This window comes from Glycine soja, chromosome 11 (assembly GCF_004193775.1).
Source record: "Glycine soja cultivar W05 chromosome 11, ASM419377v2, whole genome shotgun sequence".
Classification (NCBI taxonomy): domain Eukaryota; kingdom Viridiplantae; phylum Streptophyta; class Magnoliopsida; order Fabales; family Fabaceae; genus Glycine; species Glycine soja.
This window is the reverse complement of record NC_041012.1, coordinates 10,377,052-10,399,157: the sequence shown is the minus strand read 5'-3', so window position 1 is coordinate 10,399,157 and position 22,106 is coordinate 10,377,052. Positions and strand designations below refer to the sequence as shown.

At 33.6% G+C, this 22,106-nt stretch overlaps 4 protein-coding genes across 5 annotated transcripts in view; 3 read left to right on the top strand and 1 right to left on the bottom strand.

The window, feature by feature from the left end:
* Window positions 1–9,113, top strand: part of LOC114376714 (pumilio homolog 2-like) — a 28,737-nt gene extending 19,624 nt beyond the window's left edge. The window contains exon 10 of the mRNA XM_028334959.1: window positions 8,671–9,113. The gene's annotated coding sequence lies outside the window, so the exon portion shown is untranslated. The remainder of the gene's footprint in view (window positions 1–8,670) is intronic.
* On the top strand, window positions 1,949–9,113 carry LOC114376715 (pumilio homolog 2-like). Its single transcript, XM_028334960.1, has 9 exons — window positions 1,949–3,164; window positions 4,594–6,122; window positions 6,198–6,339; window positions 6,424–6,531; window positions 6,644–6,856; window positions 6,940–7,050; window positions 7,751–7,945; window positions 8,272–8,446; window positions 8,594–9,113. The coding sequence occupies exons 1-9, from the start codon at window positions 2,535–2,537 to the stop codon at window positions 8,632–8,634; spliced, it is 3,144 nt and encodes a 1,047-aa protein (XP_028190761.1). The 5' UTR covers window positions 1,949–2,534; the 3' UTR covers window positions 8,635–9,113.
* Window positions 9,114–14,663: 5,550 nt separating this feature from the next.
* Window positions 14,664–17,613, top strand: LOC114375664 (transcription factor PCL1-like). 2 transcript variants are annotated; one of them, XR_003658815.1, is made up of 3 exons: window positions 14,664–16,050; window positions 16,953–17,215; window positions 17,302–17,613. XR_003658815.1 is itself a non-coding variant. In XM_028333514.1 (2 exons), exon 1 carries the CDS (start codon window positions 15,043–15,045, stop codon window positions 16,012–16,014), a length of 972 nt encoding a protein of 323 aa, XP_028189315.1. In that variant the 5' UTR covers window positions 14,664–15,042; the 3' UTR covers window positions 16,015–16,050; window positions 16,953–17,553. The 2 variants fall into 2 exon arrangements, 1 of the variants encoding a protein (XP_028189315.1); XM_028333514.1 differs by having other exon boundaries at window positions 16,953–17,553.
* Window positions 17,614–19,698: 2,085 nt separating this feature from the next.
* On the bottom strand, window positions 19,699–21,753 carry LOC114375663 (pentatricopeptide repeat-containing protein At5g59600). The gene has a single exon (XM_028333513.1). The coding sequence runs from the start codon at window positions 21,657–21,659 to the stop codon at window positions 20,013–20,015; it is 1,647 nt and encodes a 548-aa protein (XP_028189314.1). The 5' UTR covers window positions 21,660–21,753; the 3' UTR covers window positions 19,699–20,012.
* Window positions 21,754–22,106: the final 353 nt, after the last annotated feature.

Sequence of the window (22,106 nt, the reverse complement as noted above, 5' to 3'; positions counted from 1 at the left end):
TAAGTAGTTTGACATTAAACCAAATTATAATTTAAAGTAAAATGTCAAGGTTCTTAATAAAAAAAATGTTATCTAATGCTACTTTCCAATTAACAATAATAGGGAACATTAGGCACTTTGTGCCTCGCGGCCTCTTCATATTTTATTTTAAATACAAAAGTAATATAATAGTGAGTGATTTGTAAAGATAATTAAAAGAATAAATTACTAACTTATGAATGTAATTTTAGAAATAAAATAAGTATAAAAATATGTATATTAAAACTTTCTATCCGTTCAGTAAAAAAAAACTTTCTATCTCCTTTATATATTTATAGATTAAAAATTAAAATAGATAACTTTTTTTAAATTAAATAAAAAAATTAAAATGAAATTTAAGTAAATTAAAAGGAATAAATTGAGATAAAAAAAAGAAGTTAGTAACTTATTCTAATTTATAAAAAGTAATTTCACTCAATCAATTACTTTACCTAATATTTGGTAAGGATCTTTGTCCTTATTTATAAGATTATTTTGATTCATTCATATTTCTTAAAAAAATAGTTAATTTAGTTAATAATATTAAATTTGTCAATTATTCATACTAATAATAAAAAATACTCTTTTATTATCTCTCTAACAGTTTACTTGTTTTTCATTATGTTTAGAGGAAAAATAATTAAGTAAGAGTATGTACGAAAAAAATAACTAACATATCTAAAAATTAGAAAAATATCTTATGAAAAATAACAAACAAATTTTTTTAAAAAAAGTCTTATAATTAAGAAAAAGAGTATCAATTTGGAAAAAAATAACATTAAAAAGGTGTCCCATAAATATTTTTTAGTTAGTTTTGAGGAAGAGAGGAGGCATGACTCTTTTGTGGAGTAAAAGTTTTTTTTTTCGTTATAATAAAATATCATATTATTTTTATTATATTAATTAGTGTGATAAACAACAATAACAATAAAGTCTTATCTCATTAGGTGAAATAGACTAAAATTTTATTGTTGTTGTACTTTAATTATTTATCCAAATAATAAGTCTTAATTAGTGTCTTTAGAACAATGATTAAATAATTAAAAGAAAAAGGATTTTTAGTGAGATGCACAAAATTAGGTTGTTCATAACTTTTTGTTATGCTACTTGTGATCTTTGTCATAAATACTTTATCTTTTTAAATTTTTTAATCAATATCCTAAAATACTTGTTAACAAAACCCATAATTGATCTAATAAGAGAATTATGACAAAAATATCATGTTTTTTTTTAATTTTCAAGAAATTTATCTAATTATTCCTAAAAATATTTAGGTTAAATTATAATTTTGATTCTCTTAATTTCCCAAATTCATGATTTTGGTCCCCATGAATATTAATGGTAACATTTGATCCCTCTAGTCTCATAAATGACGCTTTTGATTCTCTTGATAAATTATTAACAAATAATCATAATTAATTGAATTATTAAGTTAATTATAAATTAATCAAAATAATTAATTATTAAAAAAATTAAATAAAAATTTATTAATCTTAATTTTTCACAACATTATATTCATTCTCTTCTTTACAAGGATTTCTTTCACCAACCGGGATACTAACACCACGTTAATCATCTTTAATTAATTTTTTAATGTTTAGTAATTTTTATTTAATTTATAATTAATTTAATACCTCTAATAATCATAATTATTAGTTAATAATCTATAAAAAAAATTAAAATTGTAAATTTATAAAATTAAAGATTCAAATATTACAATTAAAAATAAAAAAAATTAAAATCATAAATTTAAAAAATTAAGAAAATAAAATTACAGTTAAGTCAAATATTTATGATCAATGAAACCTAATTTATGATTTATGATTATTCAAGATGAAAAAATTCTTCCCTGCACGTCTTCCTTGTAATACTTAAAATATTCAGGATATTTCCGAGATTCAGAAATAAAAATAGAAACTTTACAAACAAAAAAAAAAAGTTTGGCTTTGCTTCCTACCATCATCATCTGTATTTAATCCTCTTCTAAATGGAACAAAACCCTAAGGGTTCTAAGAACCAATCGCCGCCGGATTGATCTCTCACTGTTTTCCTTTTGATCAGTGCACCATTTGTCACTCACTGTTTTTTCTTATCTGGCTGTTCTTTTGGAAGTTAATTTTGTTCTATGTTTATATATATTATCCTTTGGCAAAACATGACCTAGGAATTTTTTGACTATAATTATGGAGACCAATTGTGGGGAACACAGAGTGAATGTCTCCATCCCATTATTTACTTGATTCTTGGGGTGGTTTTGTTTCAGCTTCAAAAGCGACTTTGGTGCAGTTTTTACAAGGAAAGTTTATTGTTTTTTTGTTTTGTTTTGGAGTAACTACTAGTTAGAATTTTCTGAAGTTGTTAATATGGGGTGTGGCGGTTTACGCTCTGGGATGAGAAAAGTTTGAGTTTTTGTGTTGTATTCCGGGCTAGGGTTTGATTTCTGGTGGTGGCTAGTGATCAGTGTTAGCTATTAGGTTGATGATTAGTGTGTGGTGATCAAATTGAGATTTTGAAAAATGTTGTCTGAATTGGAAAGAAGACCAATGCTTGGGAGTAACGAGGGTTCTTTTGGTGATGAACTGGAGAAGGAGTTAGGGATGTTGCTTCGTGAGCAACGAAGACAGGAGGCTGATGATCGCGAGCAAGAGCTTAATATTTATAGGAGTGGATCAGCGCCTCCAACTGTGGAGGGTTCTTTGAGTGCTGTTGGAGGGTTGTTTGGTGGTGCCGCTGGTGCTCCTGTCGCCTTTTCGGGGTTTCAAGGGACTAAGGATGTGAATTTGATTGCTTCTGAGGAAGAGCTTAGGTCTGATCCAGCGTATCTTTCATACTATTACTCCAATGTGAATTTGAATCCTAGGCTGCCACCACCTTTGCTGTCAAAGGAGGATTGGAGGTTTCAACAAAGACTTAGAGGTGGGGCCTCAGTTCTAGGTGGAATTGGAGATAGGAGGAAAGTGAGCAGGACTGATGACAACAGTGGAAGATCACCTTTTTCTACCCCACCAGGTTTTAATATGAGGAAACAAGAGGGTGAGGTGGATAATGAAGAAACAAGAGGTTCCTCCGAGTGGGGTGGTGATGGACTGATTGGTTTGCCTGGACTAGGGCTGAGCAAACAAAAGAGCTTTGCTGAAATTTTTCAGGTGGCTTGTTTCTTCTGTCACTGATTGGCTAATTGACCTAGTGCTGCATCTGTTTCTATTTTTCTTGGATTGTGTGACTTACCATTTTGTGTTTTTATTTCATAGGTGACATTTGATTAATTGATGCATATGTTGTGAGGTTGCAAATGATCTTTGGTCGTTTATTTTATGCTAAGTATTGTTTTTTATGTTCTGATGTGTGGTATTGTTCCAAAGTTTTGATTAATGTTTGTAATTCTTGATGGTAGTTATGTTTTGATTATTGGAATGCTAAGGATGCCATGCATTCGCGTCTTTGACTTTTGGCTTCTACTTCGTTATTTATGGTGCTTATTGTGATGGAAGATGACAGCATAACATTTTGTAATTTTTTTTTTTTATATTTTTCATATACTTCTGACTATTCTTTATGTTTGTCCTGTACCACATATAGTTGATTTGTTGCATTCACCATAAAATCTGTTGGGCACATTATAGCTTTTCAAACCACATTTGTGTTTAGTTTGTAATATTAGTGTATACATACAGTACATATGTATACTATTTTCATACTGTAGTGCATACATAGTGTATCCTTTACTGTATACTGTAGTACTATATTGTCAACTGTAGCATGTGTCAGTCTGGGGTTGTGATCCTCTCCGGTCTCCAGTCAATTGATTACTGGATAACATCGTAGCCATTAAAATATTTAATTTATTCCATAAAATATAATATAATAAATATAGGATTTATGGAAGGGACGATTAGATTTTTCACAGCATCTGCTGCTGTGAAATTTTCCACTGTAAAGGATTCATGCCCATCAGTTTGTTAGTTTAGCTAACAGATTATGTAAGTACTCGGTTCTATATCTGTTATGACTGAATTATCACAGAATTTCAACTGAAGTAATTTAGCTACAACCTTCTCTTCTACACACTTCACTATATATTCAAAGTTGTAGTCATAATACAGTTTCATTCATTTTGTATCTTTAAAATCAGAATTTGCAGAAGCTCTTCCTGCTAAATTTTCTCTATGTCCCTTCTTTTTTCTTACTTTCTCTCAGTTTTGGTTCATGATTTCTCCAAGAAATTCATTCCAAGATTCATTTCATGATTCTGCACCAGTTTCATTTTCTCAGTGAATTTTAACCAAGCTTGAACAAGTATATAGATTGATTTGGTTTTACACCCAGTAGTTTCAAAGAATTTTATATACCTCAGTATTAAAGCGGAGTAAATGTTGATTTTGATCTGGCAGGCTGTGTGTTTTGCTATATTATTTGTTTGGCATTGCATTTTTGAAAGTTTCCTTGTAGCAATATTTATATCAATTGTTGACATCTCTCTAGTGAATTTAGCATTTGCTTTGATCTTTTTCTTAGGTTTCTTTAATTCCATATCCTTTTTCTTCTGCACATCATTTACAACCAGTAATTGTGCAGGAAGATTTAGGGCATATTACCTCTATCGCATGCCTTCCTTCTCATCCAGCCAGTCGAGATGCATTTGATGACAATGATATCACTAGTTCTGCTGAAGCAGAGTTGGCTCATGCATGCCGCGAGTCCATGGCCACTGATGCACTAAGGTCTGGATCAAATGTTCAAGGATCATCTGCAGCCCAAAATGTTGTCCCACCAGCTTCATATTCCTATGCTGCTGCAGTAGGATCTTCCTTGTCAAGAAGCACTACTCCTGATCCACAACTTGTTGCTAGGGCTCCCAGTCCCTGCATCACGCCTATGGGTGGTGGCAGAGCCATTGCTTCTGACAAGAGAGCTATTGTCAGTCCAGATGCATTTAATGGTGTTTCATCTGGCGTCAATGAGTCAGCAGATCTTGTGGCTGCATTGTCAGTGATGAACTTGTCAGCAGATGATGTGTTAGATGGTGAAAACCATTTTCCATCACAGGTTGAATCAGATGTTGATAATCACCAGAGATATCTTTTTGGTAGGCAAGGTAGTCAAGATCATGGGAAGCAACATGCTTATTTAAAGAAATCTGAATCAGCACACTTGCAAAATTCAAGTAAGAACAACAGGAGTGGGTCAGATCTCAACAATCTATCCTTGGATAGGCAGGTTGAGCTACAAAAGTCTACTGTTCCTTCCAATAACTCATATTTCAAAGGATTGTCTACCTCCCATTTTAGTAGAGGAGGAAGTATGCCACCCCAGTACCAGCCTTTAGATAGTACAAATTCATCATTTGGTAACTATGGTCTTAGTGGCTATGCTGGAAATCCAGCGTTGGCATCCTTGATGACTAACCAACTTGGCACTGGTAATCTGCCACCCTTGTTTGAAAATGTTGCTGCAGCATCAGCAATGGCATCCCCTGGAATGCGCTCGAGAATTCTTGGAGGTGGTTTGGCTTCTGGAGCTGCTGCTCCATCTGATGTGCATAATATTGGTAGGATGGGAAATCAAATTCCAGGCAGTGCTCTTCAGGCTCCTTTTGTTGATCCAATGTATCTTCAGTACCTGAGGACATCTGAGTTTGCTGCAGCACAACTTGCTGCTCTCAATGACCCCTCTGTGGACAGGAACTACTTAGGCAATTCATACATGAATTTACTTGAGCTTCAGAAAGCTTATCTTGGGTCTATCCTCTCGCCTCAGAAATCCCAATACAATGTACCGCTGGGTGGTAAATCAGGCAGCTCCACTCCTCATGGTTATTATGGAAATCCTGCATATGGTGTTGGAATGTCTTACCCAGGAACTCCAATTGCAAACTCTGTTGTGTCCACTTCGCCAGTTGGATCTGGAAGTCCTGTTAGGCACAATGAGCTGAATATGCGTTTTGCTTCTGGATTGAGGAATTTAGCTGGGGTCATGGGACCTTGGCATGTAGATACTGGGAATATTGATGAAAGTTTTGCTTCTTCTCTGTTGGAAGAGTTTAAAAGCAATAAAACAAAGTGTTTTGAGCTTTCTGAAATTGTTGGTCATGTTGTTGAATTCAGGTATAGTTTTTGCTATTGGCCATTTTGTGCTGCAACCTGAAGAATTAAATTTGATTATTTTGTTTTCATTGGCAGTGCGGATCAATACGGGAGTCGATTTATTCAACAAAAGCTTGAAACAGCTACTACAGAAGAAAAAAAGATGGTTTATCAGGAAATCATGCCACATGCCCTTGCTTTGATGACTGATGTCTTTGGTAATTATGTGGTTCAAAAGGTAATCATTACTCTTCAATTAATTATTTTCTTTCATGAATCTTGCATGAGCAATAGTTGATAATGCTGTAGTTGTATATTGCAGTTTTTTGAGCATGGACTTGCATCCCAAAGAAGAGAATTAGCCAACAAACTTCTTGGCCATGTTCTGACACTTAGCCTTCAAATGTATGGTTGCCGTGTCATCCAGAAGGTATTGAGAATATTTGGTTGCATTAGTTGATATGTATATGTTTGTCCCTCTGTAATTTTCTGAATGCCTTATCATTTTTCTTTTGTTCTTTCAATTATATATCTCCCTTTAGGCCATCGAAGTTGTTGATCTGGATCAGAAGATAGAGATGGTTCAAGAGCTTGATGGTAACGTCATGCGCTGTGTACGTGATCAGAATGGTAATCACGTCATTCAAAAGTGTATTGAATGTGTCCCTGAAGATGCAATCGACTTTATTGTCTCGACATTTTTTGATCAAGTTGTGACACTATCAACCCATCCATATGGTTGCCGGGTGATACAGGTAAGTTCTCTTCACTGCTTATGTTTCTGTTATCATGTATAACTAAGATCATTTGTCATATAAGAATACCTTCTACACAACAGAGAGTGCTGGAACATTGCGAAGACCCTACAACACAGCAGAAAGTTATGGATGAAATTTTAGGAGCAGTTAGCATGCTAGCTCAGGATCAGTATGGAAACTACGTTGTTCAGGTTTATAATTTTTTCTGACTAGATTGTTTGGGCTTCGTTCTTTATTCCCATTGTAGTGGAACTGTGGAAGCATTCTTTTATGGTTCTCATGTTTGTTTGGTTTACTTGAGCATGATTTTCTGCATGCGGACTCTTGGCTGCAAGCCTGCTATCAAGCTTTTCTTGAGAAATAGTTCTGATAATCGATTTTCTGGACCTTTGATGGATTGTAGTCCCCCAATTCTCATGTCACAATGTGCTTTGAAGTTACTCTCCTTTATATTGAAGCCTTTTAACCACAAATCTGTTAATTAACAATAAAATAGAATGTCTTTTCGTTTGGCTGGCTTCTGATCTTTTCATATAGTGTTGTCCGATATCATGAAATTTTTCAACTAGAAACTATTTTTTCTTATTTATGATTTTCAACCGAATTTATTGTGAATGTCTTTGGATTTGGAACACATGTAATGTGCTTCAGTGACAATTGTTACTATTTATAATTCTTTTTTTTTTTTAAATCTGTTATTATGGCTTCCTGCCCTATTTTCTTTATGCTATCAACATGCCATCCTAGGTTGGTTCTCTCTCACATGTCAGACAGGCTTCTGGTCCCCTACTCACTACTTCCCTAATATTCCTTTACCCCCTAAATGTTATACTGTTTGCTATACATGTGGGTTGATCTCTTGCTTTTGGTTTCTTCTCTCCTTGATAACAGCATGTGCTGGAACATGGGAAGTCTCATGAGCGTTCTTCTATAATAAAGGAATTAGCAGGCAAGATAGTTCAAATGAGTCAACAGAAGTTTGCCTCCAATGTAGTAGAGAAATGTTTGACCTTTGGAGGTCCTTCTGAGCGCCAATTACTAGTGAATGAGATGCTTGGCACCACCGATGAAAATGAGCCTCTTCAGGTTTGTTAAACTTTCTCTTCCTAATATATGCCTTTCCCTTTCTTTATTGGAGCAAATTAGAATACCATCATAAATGATCAGTAATGGTCTTCTTCATGATTTTCAATGCAATTGCATGAACTCAACTTACAAAATCTGTAGGACTTCTTTTATCCCTCTTTACATGATTGAACAGAAAAAGTTTGGCATATCCTTTCTTGAATTTAGTTTAATAGAATTGTTATTTGTCAGTGTGGCGAATGCTTTAGTTAACTCCCAGAACCACAACCTGTAAAATAGATCTTGGTTTGTCACAAAATGATAAATCAGATTCCTTTTATATGCAGGCGATGATGAAAGATCAATTTGCAAATTACGTTGTACAAAAGGTGCTGGAAACTTGTGATGATCAACAACGTGAGCTGATTCTTTCCCGAATTAAGGTTCATTTGAATGCATTGAAAAAGTACACCTATGGAAAGCACATCGTCACGCGTGTAGAAAAACTTGTTGCTGCTGGAGGTACTTACTCCTTCCATATATCATCTCTTCATTTGCATTCTCACACGATCTTATATTTCAGCATCCGTGCATGTGCACAACACGACATACACACGTGAAGACCAAGCCATTCTCCTGCTTCTAATATGCACATGTAATTTGTTGCAGAAAGGAGAATAGCTGCTCAGGCTCCTCCTCAACCTGCTTAGGTGGCTTAGAAAAATAATCTTGTACAGCTAACTGAGGCTAGTGTAAGCTGCTGCTGCTTCCTCCGCCCCTCCCAAATCCAAGAGGTCATGTTTGCCTATCTCTCAAGATGGGTTGTGTAGCCAATTGGAAATAAAGTTGTCGGTTTTACTGCAGAAACTGTACATTTTGTAGCTTTTAAGTTTATACAAAGAATTTAAGCGAGAGATGAGGCCTCAGATGTTTTAATGCGCCTGATGCCCCCTGCTGCAGAGGAGAGAGAGATAAAATTAAATGAAATATTATGACTATACAAGCCCATTTACGGTGTAAAGATTGTAAAATGGTGAGTTAGTTTATAAGTTGACGCGACTGTACAAAATGATGATGCTCTTGTTTAGGCGAGGGCAGTTTTTTTCTTCTTTTTCATTTAATCATGTATGGTTGTTGACTTTGTTTCCCCTTTCAAGAGTGTATTTTTTGTTGCTAGTTTACTTTTTCATTTCTTCTGTGATATTCATAATAGTAGTTCCTCATTATTAGTATGTTAAGAAAAGTATTTGAAGTTCTTTTAAAAGCATTGCGGTTTTAACCTTCTTTTTTATAGCTACTTTTTGAATCAAAGATAAAATTTAAGTGCAACTTTCATATTCTTTTGGTGACTGGTGTAAACTTTTAGTCAAAATCAGAGTTTCACTTTAAAAATTATTGTCGGTTTTTGTTGTAATTGAAAAATGTCAAGTTGTTTTAAATTAAATTAATTTGACTCCATTCTATGACTTTGATGTCAGTGAATTTAGTTTTTTTATTACATGTAAAATAGACTTGATATGGGGTTTTCTCAAATCAAAATGTTGAGGTTTAGCTTATCTTGACCCTTCATAAACTCAATTAAGTTGTCAGCATAAACAAGGTCTTGGTAAAAAATTTTTTTTAAGAAAAACTGAAAAAGCAATGCAAAACAGGTTTGTAAATGGTTTTCATTGAATCATCTTCCTCAGTGCACTTCTAGTCTCCAAGTTTATTTGGTTAGATAAAGATAATTTGGCTTCAGGTAATAGATGATACAAAGGAAAAAAAATAAAGAGTTATGCAAAAATAACAATGACCTCTCTGCTAACCCGTTTGTAATCTTCTCCCATAAACTAGAATAACTATTTCATGATTCAGAATTGCTACATGTTTATAGTCGATTAATTTTAAAATGACATAATTTTTATTTTTAGTTTAAAAACAATTTTTTAAAGCTTGATATACGTGTCATGTAAAAAATGGAATTATATAATTTTTTTTGGTGACGTAATTTTGATTTTTACTAGACGATTAATTATTAGGTGACAATTTTGATTTTTAGTTTACAATTTTTTTATGAAACTCGATTACATATGTCATGTAAGAAGTTATAAAATTATTATATAATGTTTAGTAATCTAAATTATATAATAATTTCTCCTAAACCATAGTATTAGTAGTCTAGTATGAGAAATTGATAGGTGCGGTAATTTCTACAGTCCAAGATTGTACTCCACCGTACATGGAAAGACATTCGTGTTTTGCTAGCATCACATTAATAGATCCTAACTTCATATCCTTTTCCCTTCCAGTAAAAGATTTGAAATTTATATCTGTGAGCTCTTTTTTGTTTTTATTTTGTGGCGCTTGTATCTTCCACGCACATCAAATAAACAACGTTATCTACTAGTACTTTTTGTTTCTTTATTCATTTATTATTGTAGATTTGATGAGTTTCGCAATACCAGGTGGCACAAGCCAACTTGCATATAGAATAATGCAAGTCTTACACTAACTTACAAGCCGTTGTTTTCCACGAATATATTACAAGACCGTCAGCACATTAAATATTGAATACTATATTAATCAATGTCTTAAAAAGATTATTGCAATAAATTCGTATGCTGAACGAGTGTTTAAAAACTCTTTCAATAAGGTTTTAAAATACTCCTGGTTTATTGTTTTTTCTTTAAAACATTTTAAGGAAGACAACTTTATTAATAACCACCAGAAAATAAAATATAAGACAAATTTACTATAACAAGACAAAGCAAAAAGGATGATAAAACATAAAAAATACAACCTTTTTCATGAATGGATAATTTATGCTTAACAAGTATATCTGTAATTTGATTTGTTTCTGAGACCATGAGATTATCCCACTTATTTTTGCCAGCTTTCTTATAGCTTTCACTAAAGGTCTGACAAAATGCATTACAAAATAAACACCCTTAATTAAATTTATTTATGGCGGTAATCTTCTAACGAAGTACTCTCATAAATAGTAAAAGCTAAATTAGCCAAGTTCCCTTGTTACCGTAATACATACAGCTTCAAATAGAGTATCCCATTGTTTTTCTTTTGTTAGTACTAAGGATTAATTGTTTCTATATTTAGAAAATCATATAAGCATTTGGTGAATTTTGGTTATGTTTGGTAAAAACTAGTTGGAAAACAGATGATTAAGAAAAAAAATGTTTCAATTAATAGTTAGGGACAGTACATTAATTAAAACTAAAAAAATAATTAACACTATTTTATTTTCATATAAATTATCAACGTGTTCGTGAAGATAGAAGTTTTTTGAGAACATAATGATTATTATCTTGTAAAATATGCTAACAACAAATTCTAGAGTCCCTTAAAAAATAAACATTTTAGATTAAAACTAGATAAAATATTTATTTGTTTCAATTAATTATATACATATTTTTACAATTTTAAATACTTTATATATATATATATATATATATATATATATATATATATATTATTTTCTAGTTTTGGTATTAAAAATGGCATGTATGATACACTAAATATTTATAAAGGCCAAATAATTTAAACAATAAAACCTAGTGTCATGTCATTATGTTTTACATTATTTATTTTGACTTTTTTATTATAATTATGTTGGATAAATCATTTTGGTTAATTTTTAAATTATTTTATTAGTTAAAAAAAATTGTTTGACTATTTGGTAGATAAATTTTTTAAGTAGTTTTTAATATTTTTTAAACATTATTTGAAATAATTTTTTTTAAATGCTAGTTTCTAACTTATAATTTTTTTATATTTTATTATATTTTTATTGTTAAAATATTTATTTAATTTTCTTATGACATTTTTTAAATATGTGATTTATGTCATTTTATATAGTTTCCAATTACTTCAATAGTTTAGTTTTACTATAAGTTAGTTTAAAAGCTTCTCACATATCAGCTTTTAGTTTCTCGTTATGGACTAATCTTTTAACTTCTAGCTAAATTTTTAGTTTGTGAAATATAATTTATGCAATTTGATTTCAATTTTAATAAACTAGTAGTATGAATATTAAAAAACTGTAATCTCGGATTGGCTAAGTAATACGTAGGATATGGAATTTCAAAAGGCTAAGTCATACACTTTTTGACTATGGTGCTACAATTCGTTTCTTTACTTTTCTTTTTTTACAAATCAAACAAAGCGTGTGTTCTTGGTCTATTGGTTAAAAAATTAAAAAGATAAATATTTTATTGAGATATATAAAATTATGTTGTTCATAATTTTTTAATGCTCTCGTCTTCACAATTAATATTTTTTAATTTTAGTTTATTAACTAATATCCTAATAGCATTTATAATCTATTATTATTTTGATGAGTTGTGTTTATTTAAAATTTGTGAATCTTACGATGTTAAATAGATTTAAAATTTTTACTGAAAAATTTATTTCAATATTAAAGTTATTAAAATAAATACTTAACTTGAGTCACATTAAATTTTGTAATTAAAAAATAAATTTTAAATCGATAAGAATAAATTATTATTATTCATATAAACAATTCACTTAAACATTATCAAATCATCTGTCTCAATAAAAAAATTTATTAAACAAGGTTGTTTAATTTGAAGTAACTTACGAAATATCAATATTGGAGATGCTGTACAGACGTTGGTTTGCAAGATATTTTTCTTAATCTTAATATTGTCATTAATTTTCCTTTGTGCTTAAAAAGTGGCACAGGTTGTTCTAGTGGCTGATCTAATCGGTAATTGGATGGTCGTCCTATGATTTACTCCCTCTCTTCTTAAATATATAAAATAAGTTTTCTTTTACATATAATTTTTTTAACTAATTTTATTTTATATTATTATTTCTAAAATATGTGTTAGTTTTAAATTTTAATAACTCTTTTTTAATTTTTATATTAAGTTTCAAGGAAAAGTTAATTAAATTTTTTAATTAAAATTAATATAGTTAATTATTATTTTTAATTAATGTGATATTTTATTTGAGACTAGAGGGAGTACTTGATTCATCATAGAAAATAGTGCGTTCTATTTTATTTTCTGTTCTTTTCTGTTGTGTTCTGAAAACCAAAACCAATCACCACCGTTCCAGCTGTCTGCCTCAACTCAACTACTTGCTTTCGGCTTTTGGAAACTTTACGCATTCTCCTCTTTTTTTTTTTGCCTAAAAAGAAAAAGCTCCAAAAGGATATTTACTTTGTTGACGTAATAGGACAAGAAAATACGTCGTTTCCAAAGGATACTTTTTTTTAATGATTTTTCATTTTATGCATGAGTACACCGAAAATAAAAAATATTAAAAAATAATATTTGTTGTTTAAAATAACTAAAAACATTTTGAAATTATTCTATTCTTTTAATAAAATACTAATATATTATCAAAAAACTCAAAATGGTTGGTTGAAAATACATAACATCACACGTAAAAAGAAGCTCAACTTTATAATTTCTGTGTCTCTGAGATTATCAAAAGGAATAATATTCACGAAGCTACAATATGAGAGGTGCACTATAGATACCTTGTTTGATTTTTTATTTTTTATTTTATTTTACAGAAGGATACCTTGTTTGATAGTTGCAACCTTATCGATTATTATAAGAGTAAAATACACTTTGGTACATCTAAAGATTATTTTATAACACTTTTTTTTTTATAATTCGCGACACTTCAAATCTATAGTTGATTACGATTCCTAGTTTTATTCTCTACTATAGTATTTAAAACACGTTATATAAACTAACTTTTGTAAAATATTAGTTAAATAAGAAATACCATATTATTATTTTAAAATACCTACACTGCTATGAACGAGATTTTTTCACTTTGTTGTCACTTGACTCACTTCAAAAAAATTATTTTTTATTACTCGTTTAATCTATAACTATTAATATATATAATTCTTTTTATTTTCTTCATAAACTTTAAGATGTAACTGTTGTTATTTTTTCTGAAAAAAATGTTATCATTATTTTCTATAATTATTTTTTATTTTTTTATTTTAAAATAAAGATAGAGGTACGAAGTGTCTTTTTTTTTAATTAGTATTTTTAAATGAGAATTAACATATACATATTGCCTGAGTGTAGGGTACTCAAGTATAATGAGTTATACTTCATAAAAAAAAGTATGCAGAGTTATAATTAATTAATTAATTAATTATTACCATTGTTAGTTTGAAAAATAAACTTGGAATTGCACGAATGGTTGGCCGGTATAGTTGGTTTTAGATAAAAATTAACATATTTGGTATTGATGACATAGCAATATAGCATTAACAAAATTGTCTTTAGTTGAATTTCTAATAATTCTTTATTAGCATGTACTTAAGGTTATGTCATGTCCATTTTTTTAATAGTTGAATTACTAAAAATATTTTAAGCTTATTCATAATGACTTGCTAATTAATCAACTCAATATAGTGTACAAGTTTTATTTTTGTTTTACAGAATATAGTCTAAAAGTTTAATAGTATGTACTTATAAAAAAAGTAAGTATATGAATCATGAATTTCATTGGTCCCAATCGCATCACGAGGTGCAGGCAGGTGTGTTTTGGTTTCATATTAAGCGAGCGTGGTGGTAAAAAAAAACATTAAATCCCAAAGTACAAATAATAAAGAAAAGAAGAAAAAAAAGATATTTAGAGGATCAAAAATATCTGGCCAAGTCGTCCACGTTGGCACCACCCCAACACCCATCTGGAATAAGATATTGCACTTTTTCTCTCCTTTTCACAATTATAATTTAGAAAACATAATTAGCAGCATTATTTCATTCATCTTTGTTCATTATATCCCCCTTCCTCACCGCCGAATCTCACGAAATATCTTCCCAACACAAGAAATTGAATTTGTGTTTTCCTTGTCCTTTTCATCTTCCATTCTCTTTTCTCAATCCAAATCCAAATCCAAATCCAAATCCAAATCCAAATCTATCCCTCCTTAGTTTTTTTTACTCTTCGGATCCAAATTCAATACCGTAACTGTTTCAGTTTCAGTTTCAGTTTCACACACATATATACTCTCTCTCTCTCTCTCTCTCTCTCTGTTTGGGTTAGGGACATAGAAGAAGAGTGTGTGAGAGATACACGGTTAAATTTGTTTTGTTTTATATACGGTTAGAACTAACTGAATGGGGGAAGAGGTGAAGACGAGCGAGTACGACGAAGAGCGCGTGATGGAGTGGGAGGCGGGTCTCCCAACTGCCAACGATCTCACGCCTCTCTCTCAGCCGCTGATCCCGCCGGAACTCGCGTCGGCCTTCAGCATCTTGCCGGAGCCCCACCGCACCCTCCTCGACGTCAACCGCGCCTCTCGCAACACGCTCTCCACGCTCCGCGGCGGCGGAGGGAGCGTGCACCAGGCCTTCTCCTCCTCCAACAACAACCACAACTACGACGGCGACGGCGACGGAGGCGTCGAGGAGGAGGAGGACGACGACGACGATCGCGACGGCTCGGGGCCGGATTCACGGAAGCAGCGGAAGATCGACTGCGGCGCGGCCGAGGAGGCGGACTCGGCGGTTCAGACGGAGACCTCGGCGGAGCGGACGGCGGTGAAGCGGCCGCGGCTGGTGTGGACCCCACAGCTTCACAAGAGGTTCGTTGACGTGGTGGCGCACCTCGGGATCAAGAACGCGGTGCCGAAGACGATTATGCAATTGATGAACGTGGAAGGGTTGACCCGCGAGAATGTCGCAAGCCATCTCCAGAAGTATCGTCTCTACCTGAAACGGATGCAGGGTCTCTCCAACGAGGGTCCTTCTGCTTCGGATCAGTTATTTGCGTCGACACCTGTGCCTCAGAGCTTGCATGACTCTGCTCCTCCCAGTAACCATAGCAATGGTCATGGTCATGGGCATGGCCATAGCAATGGCCGTGGTCATGGTCATGGTCATGGTCATGGTCATCTCTCTGTTCCGATGATGTCCATGCCATATCCACCTCCCCTGATGTCCATGCCATATCCACCTCCCATGATGTCGGGCATGCCCCATGGCCACATGGGCATCCCCATGCCTAATTCCTCCGCCACCTCAGCTTACCATCCTTATAATATGTTGCATCAAAGGGATTGGCCTCACCTTGCTCCTAATGATAAATGAACCTATAAGGTCAGCCATCACCATCATATGCAAAAGGTAAATTGTTTGAAATTTGAATTTGAATACTCTGTTTTCTGTTTGGCCTTTTCATTACTTATTTATTTTACAAGTAGGATAAGCAATAAGCACGTTTCTGTTGATGATTGATGAACCTATCGTATGCAAAGTCTCGATCACTTTGTGGTTTGAATGCTCTGTTGTAGGACGTGTTATTTGCTTTAATTGCATTTGGCATGAGATCGAATTGATAGCTCTGTTTTCTATGTGGCTTGTTAATTGTGTTAGAACTAGGAGGACTAATAAGCAAGTTTGTTTGCTCTGTTGAGGTTCTGAATGTTTATGACGTCAGCTTTATAGCAAATGATTGATGATTGATTGATTGGTGGCTTGCTTGGTATAGAGAAATTATTAGATGATCCAAGATTACCTTTAGCTCAGACAATCTGCACGTGTGACGGATAACCGATCATTAACTCTTTTTCGTAAATTGAAAAGTTCGGTTATGTATGTGTGTCACAAGAGAAATTTAGATGAGACTATGAACATGTGGTCTTGGATCATGTAATAATTTCTCCACTGTGTGTGTTTGGGGTCACTCAACGACAAACCAAACAGACTCATGTGGTTCAAAAGTTTTCCATCTTATCTCAGATGCAGTGAAATGATGAACTACCTTTATGTTGTTCCAAGTGATTTTTGACTTTGAGGGTAGTAATATTTGCTATTTAATGTGGAAAATGTTTCATTGGATCTTCATGTGATGCTTTCTTTTTCTTTTATGAGGTTATATATTTATATCTTCGTTTGAATTTATGTTGTCATTTGATTGCCTAGATTCTTAGACATTCTCAGTTATTGTTATTGATTGATTGTGTTTTTAATGCCACCAATTTTGCTTTTATGGCTGTGAAAAGATAGTAATGTATTTTCTTTTGTAGATTCAAAGGCTTGATTATTGGTAGTATAGCTTTCTGAGAAGGGAGGAGCTGCATTGATGATTACCCTGTAATTCACTCAAAAGGATTATTGAGGAAGTATATGAAGAAGAGTATATGGAGCTAGATTACAATCTTAGTCAGTAGTGTGTATCCTGTGGGAGATTTACAAACTTATTGGTACACATCTCTAATTCCTGTCACCTAATTGTATGACGAGAATTCTGGCTTATTTCTTCTGGTCTGCCTAGACAGCTGATTCTAAAGTAAATTCTTAACTGGTTCTCTGATTCATAAATTATAGATTCCTATTATATTGTGTAATCCTGAATGTGTTAACTCTCTTTTTCAGAACCATTGAATAAAAGAAAGACTGAACAACAGACAGCAAACATTTATACCAATGCTCTGGCATTAAATGTTTTTCTTTATCTTATAGCCTTGATCATTATTTATTTCCTTTGAAAGAGATGTTCCATTTTTTTGAATTGGGTGCTGTAGGCTCTCATGTTAAAGAAATGGTACACTGGGAGTGGAACGGGAGAATTTTTACCTTGTGTAACACACGCATACACACATTCCGACCTGGGGAATTCTTGTTTAACCCATAACGCAATTCACTTGTCTCCTTTTTCCTGTGAGAATTTCAACTGGACTTGCTGTCTTTTTGGTGGTAATGAACAAAACCTCCACCATTCTATGGTTTAATCGATTAAAAGAGTATGCACTCTTACGAGAAAGGCAAAAATCTATTTTGAGCAAAATAAATAGGAGTTTGGGGAAGATCGATATTCTGAGTTTTTTTACTTCTTGGGCAATTTATCATTATATATTGGACCCGTTCATCTTAAGAAGTGGATAAGGCTTGTTTAAGTTTGTAAATTCTCTAAATTGCTTTGCGAATTGAATTTCTTAAGGAGATGTTATAAAGTAGCTAAAAGATTCAAAGCACAAGGAGACCTAGTTGGAGGTCAATTAAAGGAAACATGAATGGATTAAAAGAAAAGGCACCCAATGCCAACATTCCCCTTTAAATAAATAAATAGATAAAAAAGAATAATGGGGTCTTGGAATCATTCACAAAGGCGCAAATGCCTCTAGTGGATTGGGTTTCTTGGGGAAAATAGAGTAAAGTTTTAGGTTCCCCGAGCAATGCTTCAAATATAAAAAATGGACCACAAGTCGTTTTCGCTTGAAAATATAACTTGGTGATGAATGAAGCAAATTATTCGTTATATGTTTTCAAGAACAAAACTTTCTCCGTGCTGGTTCACTCCTTTGCAAGTACGTGATACGCAATTGAAGAGATGGAATCTAAGGTGAAGTCATTTTTTTTGGGTGCACCGGTGTACCCAAGTTTTAAACTCTGAAAGTGAGAAAAATAATAATTTTTAATTGGACGCTTGTGATGGATTATTGGCAACCTGTTGTATGTATTTTGTGAAGTTTTGAAAGTTTTTTTTCTTCTTAATATGCTTTTCTCTGAATTTACATTTTTATCCTTAACAAGCGAGATAGGTTCAACCTATCTGTCCTCTCGCCGCCGTCACCGGCCTCCTCCCCCTCAACCTTCCGCCGGGACCGCTCCCTTCGACAACAGCTTTTCCAAAACGACCATCACGCACATCGCGAAAGGCTCCCCTTGCTCTGGATTCACTTCCTCTTCGCCGTCGTCGTTGCGGGTTAGATCCGATTAATTCAAGTACTTATTTAACACCTAGACAACAACTAACTCAAAATCTAATGAATCAAATTGGAAATTTTCCAGATTTTTACACGAACAAGGATGAACATGAATCTGCAGAATTTGATCCAACATGTGTTTGTGATTTCCTCGATGAACTTAATTAACCAGAATAAGTTTGAGAAACATTCAGTCGTTGAGAGAGGATAGTGTTAGTAATGCATTTTCTTTGCGTATCTATTTGGATCGATGATGAGAAAAACAGTTGCAACCGGAGGAAGAGACTGCTTGAACGAGTGCATAGAACTGATAGAAGAAAATGATAAGATCATAAGATATTTGGTTTTTTTTTTTTTTTTTTGGATATATCTTAAGTCAGGGTATAACAGACATGAGATCATTTTGATAGTAAATTTATATCATAAAATGTTTAGGACTATTTTGTAAATTTCAAAAATTTAAATAATTTATTATTAAGCTACAGTTCCAAGTCAAAAACCTGTTATAGGAGGTCGTTTTTTTAAAAAATGATTTCACCTTAGACTCCAAGAATTGAAGAACTTGTGCCGTGTGTTGTCCGTTGCGGAGTTTGTTTGAAAAGAAGTGGAGGCAGCATCTTTTTTAGTCAATTTTTTAAAGTGAAATTAATATATAAAAAATTACCTAATTAGGATAAAGTCATTAAATTAAATAATCAACGAATTTCACATTATTTAGTGTTCCGCAATTATTCTATATAAATTAACATTTTGTTCCTAATGACAAGGGGAATGAAATGAGATGAAATTAAATGAAAAATAAAGTTACCATTTCATATTTGAATTTTTATAACAGAATTGAAAAAATGACTATCTCCATTCATACTTTCCAAGGTGGAGAAAAAAGCAAAAAAAATAAAAATAAAAATGGAATGGAATTCTATTCCATCACATCATATTTTAGAAAAAAACTTGCATCGTCTAATTTCATTTCATTCATTTTCATCTTTTTTTTTATCAACCAAAATATTGCCCAAGGGATGGTAAGGAGTGGAATGACGCTTCCATTTCATCCAACACCTTTTTCTTTACCTCCAATTTGAAAGGTATGTATGGAGCTATCTATTCAATTATTAAATATCTTAATCTAGACAATGAAATGGGTGCTATTCCTCTCCTTTTCCTTCCATCTCATCCCATCCCCATCTACTCTATTGAATATCTAAAAAGGATGCAGGTATATATCGACAAGATATTGTTGATGTCCAATGGTGCATCTTATGGAACTGTTGCCTCACGAGGAGCACAAAACGATACATCCAAAATTATACCAGTAGGTGTGCCCTTCTCTTCATGAAGAAGCAAAACCTATGGCCTCTACCAACCAACGTACCTATAATGTTATAAATTTTCTATCCAACTCAAACCTTGAAGTTTTCTCAGTTTTCCCTTCTTTATCCTTTTCTTGACCCTCTCAAACTTTCCCCATTTGCCAGCATCAGCATATACGCTGGACAGCAGAAGAGGGTTCGCAGCACTCTCAGGCTCTAATTCCATTAGATGCATAGCAGCCACTTCCGCGAGCTCCACATGCCTATGATTTCTACAAGCAGCCAGCAATGCACCCCACACAAATAAATCAGGTTCAATAGGCATTGTCTTGATCATGCAATAAGCTTCGTGGAGCTTCCCTGCTCGACCAAGAAGATCCACCATGCACGCATAATGCTCTAGCCGTGGTTCAATACTGTATTTTTCTTGCATAATCTTGAATAGCCTCTGCCCAAGTTCAAAATCTCCAACATGACTACATGCAGTGAGAGCTGCCGTGAAAGTTAAATGATCCAGCTTGGCTACCCCTTCCTTTTCCATCTGATTGAAGAGCTCAATGGCTTCCTCGCAATACCCGTGATTCGCAAAACCAAAAATGATAGAGTTCCACGTAACTGTGTTCTTCTCTGGCATCCTACTAAACAAATTCCTCGCTTCAGAAATGAACCCACATTTTGCATACATGTCAACCAGAGCACTCCTTACATATATATCTCCCTCCACCCCAGTCACCAAAGCGTAGCCATGAATCTCTCTCCCAACACTAACTCTTGCTGCAGTAGCACAAGCAGGCAACAGGGCGCTTATAGTAGCTGAAGTTGGGTGGAACCCATGACTCAACATTTGCTTAAACGTGTCAAATGCTTCCTTATTACGAAAGTTCTGCACAAAACCAGATATAACAGAAGTCCATGATACCACATCAGGCTCCACTCCATCTGCAATCATCAACCTAAAAATCTCAGACACCCTTCCTTGGTCACCCTTCTGTGAAAACCCAGATATCAAAGAGTTCCAAGTTACCACATTTGGCTTCAAACCCATCAACTTCATACTTTCCACCAAACCCAGTGCCTCGTTTGCAGCACCCTGTTGAACATACCCAGCAACAACAGCATTTAGAGCCACAGTGTCTTTGACAGTCATCCCATCAAACACCTTGCGCGCATCCTCAACTTTCGCACACTTGGAGTACATAACAATCAAAGAACTGGACACAAACGAATCAAGTTCGAACGAACACTTCAAAATGAAGCCATGTATTTTCTCTCCTGTAATTCGATCCCCGACGTGGCCGCAAGCTTTGAGAACGCTGGGGATGACGAATACGTAGTTGGGCGTAAGCCCTTGAACGGCTTGCATCTCAGAGAACACGGCGAGAGCGTGATCGTAGAAGCCGCAGCGAGCGCAGGAGCCAATGAGAGCAATCCAGCGGCGAACATTTGTGGTGGGAATTTTGTCGAACAGTTTCCGCGCGTGGGAGAGTTGGCCACAGCATGTGTAGAAGGATACGAGGTTGGAAGCAACGACGTTGAAACGAGCGAAACCGTTGGTGACTAGGTGCGCGTGAAGCTTCTTGCCAGCGTGCAACGCTCGATCGCGAGCGTACATATCGATGAGTTCAGCATAGCTTTCGGGTTCTGATCGGAAGAAATGGCGGCTGATGATGCCATTTGTGGCGAGCAATGTTGCATTTCTTCTCAGGGGGCCATGCATTGCATACCAGTAAGTAACTAAGTTACTACAGTCCGCTACAAAATAAAAGCCTGCGTTTGTTTTCGTTTTTGGTAAATGTTATATACTTTTGGTTGTTTTGCTCCACAAAATCATTTCAGTTCATTTTTAATGTTTTTATATTTTAATCTATTTTTATTCTCAAAATATATATTTAATTTTTTTATTATTCTTTTAAATGTCATTTATTTTTTAGTTATTTCAAGAATTAATTCTATCGAATAATTGTGATTTAATAAGGTAATTTTAATTTTTTTAAACTTCAATTTAACTTTTTAGTTAATACAAATGAGTATATCATTAATTTTTTTATATTAAATTTTAAAAAGTTTTATTTTAATTTTTTATATTTTTGAAGGATTTTTTTTTTTAATCTTTTTGGTTGAAATGTTAAGAGAAAAATGTAAACTGTTTGGTAACGTTGATTGA

Bases quoted from the DNA above. Each gene is read 5' to 3' on its own strand.
- LOC114375663 (XM_028333513.1), bottom strand. From the start codon at position 21,659: ATGCATGGCCCCCTGAGAAGAAATGCAACATTGCTCGCCACAAATGGC.
- LOC114375664 (XM_028333514.1), top strand. From the start codon at position 15,043: ATGGGGGAAGAGGTGAAGACGAGCGAGTACGACGAAGAGCGCGTGATG.
- LOC114376715 (XM_028334960.1), top strand. From the start codon at position 2,535: ATGTTGTCTGAATTGGAAAGAAGACCAATGCTTGGGAGTAACGAGGGT. The intron at 6,532-6,643 runs GTATTGAGAATA...ATCTCCCTTTAG, and splicing joins GTTGCCGTGTCATCCAGAAG to GCCATCGAAGTTGTTGATCT. The intron at 7,946-8,271 runs GTTTGTTAAACT...TTTTATATGCAG, and splicing joins ATGAAAATGAGCCTCTTCAG to GCGATGATGAAAGATCAATT.